The 8,548-nt window shown below is 45.1% G+C and overlaps 3 protein-coding genes across 3 annotated transcripts; 2 read left to right on the forward strand and 1 right to left on the reverse strand.

The window, feature by feature from the left end:
- Positions 1–1,466: 1,466 nt before the first annotated feature.
- Positions 1,467–3,223, reverse strand: LAESUDRAFT_738004 (uncharacterized protein; the record flags this gene model as incomplete). The annotated part of the gene is made up of 8 exons (XM_040910837.1): positions 1,467–1,562; positions 1,593–1,808; positions 1,967–2,076; positions 2,128–2,378; positions 2,406–2,540; positions 2,651–2,917; positions 2,971–3,127; positions 3,178–3,223. The coding sequence occupies 8 exons, from the start codon at positions 3,221–3,223 to the stop codon at positions 1,467–1,469; spliced, it is 1,278 nt and encodes a 425-aa protein (XP_040761933.1).
- A 665-nt stretch (positions 3,224–3,888) lies between these two features.
- LAESUDRAFT_715731 (uncharacterized protein) lies at positions 3,889–5,058 on the forward strand (the record flags this gene model as incomplete). The annotated part of the gene is made up of 8 exons (XM_040907180.1): positions 3,889–3,917; positions 3,984–4,085; positions 4,135–4,153; positions 4,250–4,285; positions 4,462–4,498; positions 4,530–4,595; positions 4,665–4,870; positions 4,915–5,058. The coding sequence occupies 8 exons, from the start codon at positions 3,889–3,891 to the stop codon at positions 5,056–5,058; spliced, it is 639 nt and encodes a 212-aa protein (XP_040761934.1).
- A 2,876-nt stretch (positions 5,059–7,934) lies between these two features.
- LAESUDRAFT_761315 (uncharacterized protein) lies at positions 7,935–8,292 on the forward strand (the record flags this gene model as incomplete). Its single annotated transcript, XM_040912892.1, has 2 exons — positions 7,935–8,042; positions 8,104–8,292. The coding sequence occupies 2 exons, from the start codon at positions 7,935–7,937 to the stop codon at positions 8,290–8,292; spliced, it is 297 nt and encodes a 98-aa protein (XP_040761935.1).
- Between the last annotated feature and the right edge of the window lie 256 nt (positions 8,293–8,548).

Here is an 8,548-nt window from a genome sequence, read left to right on the forward strand (position 1 = left end):
AGCCCCACATCATCAAGGATCCACCTCCAAACTTCTGGGTCCCTTCCACCAACCTATCACTGAGGCTCTCCCCTGGCTTCTTCCACACCCATTTCCTTCCATCTGACCCCATACTGTTAATCTTTGTCTCATCTGACCATACCACCCTTCTCCAGTCCTCCACAGTCCAATATTGGTGAGCCAAAGCAAAGTCCATTCTCTCCTTTTGATGCCTTGCAGCGAGTAAAGGCCTTCTGCACTTTACTACAGCCTTCATTCCTGCCTTCTTCAACCCTCTTCACACTGTCTCTGCATTGACAACCTTCCCAGTAACATCTCCAAGAGCTCTGACCACAGCAGGAGATGTGGTAGCCTTGCCAGTCCCAATAAGTCGAGTAGCATAGCGAAGATTGGCAGTAGAAAGAAGGGAAGGTCATCCTCCTTTGGCCTTAGAAATGGTGGGACAGTGTGTGGAGCATAGTTTACTGATGGTAGAGTAGTGTAGACCAGTCAAAGCTTCAATTTCTCAAAGAGATTTGCCATTCTGAAGCAAAGCGATGACATGGCTGACAGTTTCAGTAGCAACAGCTTTTGGCATGATGTTGGTTGAGTGTGAAAAGTTGTGTACAGCTGTTTGTACATTGTTCATGTTGAAACATGAACATCAATCAATATTCCCACAAAGAACCCTGTCAACACATCAAAAATCACAATTTTCTGAGAACTTGTGTGTGTGCCACAAAACTGTTGATAAGAGTGACCCTCAAAGATTAGTAAATATCTTGGGATGAAAATGTGATAAAAATATGACCAAACCTGCGTTAGAAAGCCATGATAATATGCTTTCCAATGAGTCCTTATACAATGTAGTTAACCCATTGGTTGAGGAGATATTCACTATACAAGTCGAAGTGAGCAATCTTATCAACAGTTTTGTGGGCAACTGTAAGATACTTTCAGGTAGAATGACAGAAGGACTCACGGGGCTTCAGTTCTCTGATAGATGAGCAACTGAAGCCCGGGGGAAGGAGCGAAGTGAGTGAAAAGTCTGACGGGTGCTAATCCTCAATAAGTATGTAAAAGGAAATACCTACTGTTAAGTGAGATTGTAAGTCCATACTTAGTCTTGTCTATGCTTGCCATTCCAACAATTACTGCTTATTAAACATAATTGACAGCTATGGCGGCAAAGGGTATCACATTATCATGTTGATCCTCATGCAGATGTTCTACAAAGACAAATGCGACATGCACCAGTGCCATCCCTTGTCGTACAATATCATGCTCGAAGAGGTCCTCCTACCTGAGATTGCTGTGCATCTTATTCAAGAAGATCTGTCACAAACTCGTCAGCAAGCCATCAACACATTGCACGATAGCAGTATGTACAGCATTATGCTGTATCCAGGAGATCGAGGGAGTGATCCTGAGATTGAAACCTCATAGATTGATGTCTGATATACATCGATCATAAATCATTATCATAGCTACATTGCGAGTAACTCTTCACGGGGAATGATGTATAGTTTATGACCCTTACGCTCGAGCTTCCTGACTATCATGTGATTCCGATGCTTGACCATCTCATCCAGGAAGAAATTATATCAGTCGACTTGCATTTCACGAATGATGGCTTGGTACTTTCCAAACCAGACATTTGCCTGTTCTGCAGCTGAAGAGTTGAATCGCCATTGGTCATCATTGGTACGCAATTCGGACCAAAGGTATGGATTGCAATGAGTGTCGCAGATTATGTCAATCTCCTTATGCTTGCACTTGAAGTGAAATATGTCAATGAGAAGGGCACAACCCTCAAAAAATGCTTGTGTCTCATTGCTCGAGTTATTGAGCATGCTTCACAAGCAGCAATTTTGATCATGCCAGAGCACACGGGGAAGTGATGCATGCATGGGGAATAGGTGATGTCAAAAATGCTTGATAAATTAATTAGTTGCAGAAGTACATGCATCAGATTTGAATCACTCACCAGAACACCATTTATAGCTTCAGAGCCAAAGAATGTTGCACACCCTAGGTTGACACCACATGAGGTGACACACAACTCCTCAATATGTGTGCGACGGTGCCCAAATTGTGCTCGGATTCACCTGTTGCCCTCCATGGACTTCTCCTCGCATTCTAACACACCATCTTGGGGAAGTATGTTGCTCAGCATCTTGTCAGCTGCAGTAATATCATGTTCTGCACAAACTTCTAGTTCCTCAAGCACAGATGGAAGGGTTGACACTTGTGAATCATGCTGTTTCAGCTGTGACATGCGAAGGCATTCAAGGCAATGCTTCAGTTGAAACATTGCCTTGTTCTCGAGCTGTTTGAAGCTTTCGAGTGCACAGTGGCTTGGCAGCAAACATGTCATAAAGCCTGCATCAGCGAGCTTACTGCAGAGTACAACCACACATTCTTACTCTTTTGCTGCATGGACAGAACAGTAGCGTGTGTCTTTTGTCATTATGAGCAGTTGCATACAGTCATGAACAGCACAACAGGGGTGCCCTATGGACACACCATCAGTGACGACAGAGTGTAGTGCTTCTGGTGCACTGATGAGAGTCAATGATGTGAGAGCTGTGAAATACATCTGATAGACTCACTCATCTGTCCATCCTCATCCTGATATATCCAGCAGCATAGATCGCAACCATGGTTTCACTCCTCCTGACCAGAACTGGCAAGAAGCATGTTCCGTGCATGCAAGGCAGGGCAAAGGCATTCATCTTGGCTTGGAGCATTGTGAGGGAGTTGTAGTACAGTAGTGCATTCACAGTGATCAGTGAGAAGTGAATAGAGGAAAAAAGCATCCCAGACATATTCTGGCATTATATCCAGTCTGGAGCTCCATTGAGAGGGTAGAGCACTGTGCAAATCCAGCATAATGAGGCTTTCATTGTAGAAGCGAGCACAATTAGTGACAGAAGTCCTATCACTAGTGCATAAGCACCATCTATTATTAAATGCACTGCAAAGACTTACCAAGAAATGATCATAAGATTTGCGAACATCTTGCACACTTCATCAGTGACGAAGAAATGTTGAGCAACCTGTATGAAGCATGGCACACATGGATAATATGTATGAGTTGTTGGTTTGCCGTGAACATAGTGGTTTGAATGGTATCGCATATGACAGTCTGAGATCAATGAGTGATGATCACCACTGCTGAGAAGGAATGTGACTTACTGCAACAGTATAGAGATGTTGTGCAGGCTGGTAGAGATGCCACCATCTGAGGTCCCATTTCACCATCAGAAGTTAAGCACGTTCTTCACAAAACCAGAACTCTAGATGTTGCAGATACCTACAAAGAGGTTCGTGGGACTATTTGCCAATAACTGAGTTACCTGACTGCTGCTTGCCTCAGGTGTAGCCAGCACCACAGGAGCAGTTTCGTTTTCACTGTCCAAAAGGAGCGACAGATCAATATCGACATGCTGAGCTAATAGAGCTATGGATGTGGTTGTGCCAGACATGTTCTGCTGCTTCAACTGGTTTGCGTTTGCTTCTTCAGTGGCAAGGTCAAAAACTGATACATTGTGTGAGTATATTTCTTCTACGATAGTCTTACCAACACAAAACTCACCAGTGTCAGAGGTTTCAAAAATTTTAGCCTTCTTCGCCCTGTGACACAAAACCAATGGGCCTGCAAGGATCTACTCATCTGTCGTGTCATCCTCAAGCACATCAGGCAACTCATATTTGAATACTGCTACAGTTCCTGTCAATACTGGTACACATGTTCAGCGAGTGTAGTGCTCACATCGGCCAATTTCCTTCCCCTTCCCTTTTGCAGGTGGCAGACTTGCTGTCGAGTCTTCTGTGCCTGTACCTTTCTCAGAGTCACTGTCTCCCAGCTCCTTGTCACTATGCCAGTTCTCATATACTTCTGATGCAATGGCTTTTCTCGTCACTGAAGACACCTAGTGAGTTGTCTAAGTTTGGCCTAGGTCATAATGCACCAATGATTATATTGCTAGCTGTCCATGAAGCTCACTCCCCACCTTTAAACTCCTTGTAGTCAGTACTGCATGGATGAGGCACATTCTCCACTATGTGAAGTCCATTGCCCTTGCAGAACAGAAGCACATAAGGTAACTGCTTTTCATGAATGCTCTTGTCATCATTCGCATTAATTGTCAGGGCCCAGGGATCAGTGCAAGTGAGGTATATAAACAACTTCAGATGATGCACTCAAAGATGATTGTGCATGCGAGCTGTTCCCCATGTTGAGTAGAACATAAGCTCTTTGCCATAGTCTTGCTCTGAGACTTCTAAGCTGCAATCTCGCAAGGTACGCAGCTTTATCTTGTCTGGGTATCTAGTGTGTTGCAGCTCATCATTCTCCTGTCATCGTCACTTAGCATGCACTCACCATGACTTGGTGTGCATATATCATGCTTACATCAAGCCCATCTGGTATGATGACCATGGACTGAATTTTAACCTTCTTGCTCTTTATCTCTGAAGCAACATGGTTCTTCACCCTTTTGTCCTATCATCAATGGTAAGCTTGATCTGTTGGATCCTCAAATCAGATGATGAGCTAATCTTCCTGGCCTGTGCCTTATGTAAAGGCTTGAAGGGCTTCTGGCTGTCATGTTGTGAGTCCTCCCAATGACACTTTTGAAAGTTTTGCAACATCTCCTTTTGCACTTGCTGATACTTGGTAGGTTCTGTCACCAGTGAGCGCATGACTCCATCAACCTTGCTTGCATATCGAGAGCTGCTTTCATCAGTGAGAGCAGCCCCAGGTGGAACAGATGAAGATGATGCTTCTGGTATCATGCAGGACAAAGAAGGACATAGAGAGGGAGGGGGGGAGGTTGAAAACTTTGCTGCGACATCAGTATGCATCCACAATTTGCCGGTCAATGTGGTGTGCTTATCACTTTCACAGATCACATTCAGATATGATTCCAGTCCACGTACACAATATACTCTACTGCAACAGCATGTGCATCATCAAGTGCAGTGCTCGACACCAGCAATCTGCACAAAGATGTCAAATTTGCTCTGGTAAAGTCACTGGTAGCTCCTTTCGCCCCCGGCGTCCTGACCAAATGATTTTCACAGTGCTATATTCATCATCCAGCTCCTCCAGTGTAATGCAATAACCAATTAGCAAGCCTCCATCTTCATTCAAGACTCACAATGCCTCGAAGAGCATTCGCTCCACATCGATGTCAGGAAAGGGGCTTGCATGATCAGGAACATCAATAGGCTCATGGCAGATTTGATGCTGTTGAGCATCTGCGATCTGTTCTGAAATATTCTCTAGCATCTCACCCTCATTCTCACTGCCAGAGTCCTCCTCAGGTGGGTGACCAGTGCCAGTCTGTCCAGGGTGTCAGCTGACGCTCCTCCACATCATTTTGAGATATTCATGCAAAATGTCTGGATGTATATTTGTGTACTTGTCATGGTTGTCATCAAGATAAATGCTGTTCATGGTTTGTCCAATGAATTGAAGGTCATGTTGTTCTGTGAGCAAAAATGACAACGCTGCAGCATAGCACCATATCTGTGGGCTTTAATCGCTCGTGTCAGGTCCCAAAATGGGGGTATGCATTCTGTCACAGTATACAGTATCAGCACTTTCTCTATTTTGGAAGGCCCTACTGTGACTGGACTTAAGCAGCATCACCAAAGCCAGCCACAAAAGCCATGCGACATCATTGATAGTCAGCTAAGCACCCAAGAGTCTTATCAATTGTAGGTGACAAGCGCCACATCACGTGACCTACAAGGTAGTGCTCTATCAAGCACCCCTGGCACGTGACCTTAGGAGATGCCCAAGCACAAGACATTCTGATAGCCACTCAATAGGCTCAGACATAGGCATGGGACACTGAGGTCTGGATTGGTAAAGAGGTCGGCCTTATATGTCATGGCCGAGATGGCTCCTCAATGGAATGCCGCACAGACCATGACCTTATCTATAAGTCTACAACCCACCAATGACCACGTAGTATTTACTAGTAGATACATTGCCATTGGCTGTAGCACTTATGCATTATGTCTATACATGGTAGGTAGCTAAGGACCCCATAGATACTAGAGTATCAGAGGGCCTCATCCCTACATGTATATATATGCCCCTATGCGACTGGGTTATTCCCCAGTCTTATTCATCTATTTCTCACATCCATCGTGGCTTACCACAACCCTTCATCCCTGAGTCCACTCGACAGTGAGGCCTATCACCACTCACTTGTCTAAGTCATCCATTGGCTGATAGGGGGCTCACCACCCTTTTATGGTGGATCTTGAGACACCATCTCAAGTGGGACCCTGGGGCCTTACAAGGCACTCAGTATAAAGGTCACCCATGGACAGGTCATTTGTGAAGCACTGCATGGACATCATGTTACGTGTGGCAAAGCTTAGCCATGACACATTCCAGTCAGCCTGGAAGGCATGGCAATCGTGATTAATTTCATCCAGGAAGAGGTTATAGAGAAGCCACAAATGCTCAGGGTCTGTGTGATTGAGGAGGTGTAGCCACTCCAGGTGAAGGAAGAATGCTCATCACTCTCACACGAACTGCCTACCTACTTCAACCCACAGTCATTCAATGTGCATGTTATGAGTACAGCTGTGAGATTGTATGATGAGTTGTTCAGTGTGTAGACCACAGAAGGGCTCATTTACCTTCCCCACATAAAGGAAGCCTGGTTCAAGCCTCTTCACAAAATTATTTAAACTGAAATGTCAATATTCTCACCTCTGTGATCTCCTCGCACATGTGAAGGAATGCCATACTCCTCCACAGCAGTCAAAAAGACCTCCAGAACTGTGGATGCACAATTATTTGTGCTTGCTCGCAGCCCAGTCACCTGTGATGAAATCATTTGAGAAAATAAATATACAGGTCGAGAACATTAATCACAGTGTGGCAGAAACCATTGATGAATCCATGGATAACAATTCTCCAGTGTAAAAGCTTGTGGTGCCCATCACAATGCCACAGTGCATTTGGTCTCAAGGGCTTGTATTTACATCGTCAAAGGGTTCATCACTGTTGTAGCACATGCCCGAGGCCATCAACACAATGCAATGAGTGATGAAGTCATTGCTTTTGGATGTGCAGCCCATGGCAGCACAATAGACCAGTGAGATAGCACACACCAGAGTCTGGCTTGTGAGTTTGATATGCCACAATGAGCTGATCTAACTCAGCATCAGTGAGGGGAGTAAACTGCCGATGTATTCTATGATGGATCATATTGGCACGGAGGGTATGTCGGTGCATCTTCAAAACTCGTGCAAGCTTGGATATAGAGATGTTTCGACAGGGTGACATTGCCTCTGCTAGATATGCCTTGTCAATGACTTTGCGAGGGTGCCCTGCATGTTCTGTAGGTCTGAGCTGTACCAGTTCAACCTGGGTGGTGTGTAAATAGTCTCTGTGAGAAGCATGAGCTGACAAAAACTGATGCAGGTGTAGGTTCTAGGACATACACTCCATCCATTTTATGCATGGCCTATCCTAGTCTAACCATCAAGGATGCCAGGGCTCTTGCAGCATCCTCAATCCATGCAGTTGGAAGATGAGTTTAACCATATTGATTGGCCTTCAAAGCTCGAAGGAGTGGCAGAGCCTCATTGGCAAGCTTCTCAAGATGAAAGCACAAGCATAGTGGATCCAAGTTGTCAAGCTGGAGCATGTCTTCGGCATGTTTGCAAGCATCTTGAAGGGTCCAATATGCATTCTGGACATTGCCCAACCAAGGAGTTGATGATGGGGAGGGTGGAAGGTCAGGTAACATGGACTGAGTGTAAGACTTGATTGCGGTGCAAGCCAATCGAGGGCAGCAAATCCATCTGAAGCCACCGACTGCACAAATTGAGGTGAGCGGCTGTTACTCTGTCTAGTCAATCACTCCGTATAGTCAGCTATAGCCTCTACTGGGTGTCTTTATCAAATTTTCGGATTCTACATGTCCATCAGCTGCTCTGATGGTCTAAGCACTGCAAAGGAAGCTATGGAGACTTCTGTCAAACAATCAGAGAAGTACTACTTCAACACAGGTGATCATATTTGCCAGGTTTGTGAATCTGATCTGACAATGCTTTGAGGTCAGATGCTGATGCGAAGGATGACTTTAGGCTGAGAATGTGTTGTACAAGATCCACACCCTGATTTTGAGAACACGAGGTGTTGACATGTGGGCAGACATTAGTGCCCTGCCACAAGGGATTACACGGGATGGTTACTCAGATGATGCACCCACAATCATCCCTCAAGCGACAGCAAAAGAGTTTGAATACCTGTTGGAGTATGTCTATGGCAAGTGAGTGTTTAAGTGTGATTTGCAAGGCAGTATGAGCCTTACGGAATGCATCAAGGTGGCAGCCACCACTGTATGAGTGTGACTACTTGATTGCCATCCTGAAACTGGCATCACAATGGAAAGGCGAAAGCACACAGAACTGGGCCATATTCCATCTGAAGGAGATTGAGTGGAAGTTGCATCTTTGTTATGAAGTGTTCCCTGCTAGAACGTTCAGAACCATGTGTGCTTTCTCACACGTACTAGTCCACAACGTGGAC

The sequence above is a fragment of the Laetiporus sulphureus genome, assembly GCF_001632365.1.
Source record: "Laetiporus sulphureus 93-53 unplaced genomic scaffold LAESUscaffold_34, whole genome shotgun sequence".
Lineage (NCBI taxonomy): Eukaryota > Fungi > Basidiomycota > Agaricomycetes > Polyporales > Laetiporaceae > Laetiporus > Laetiporus sulphureus.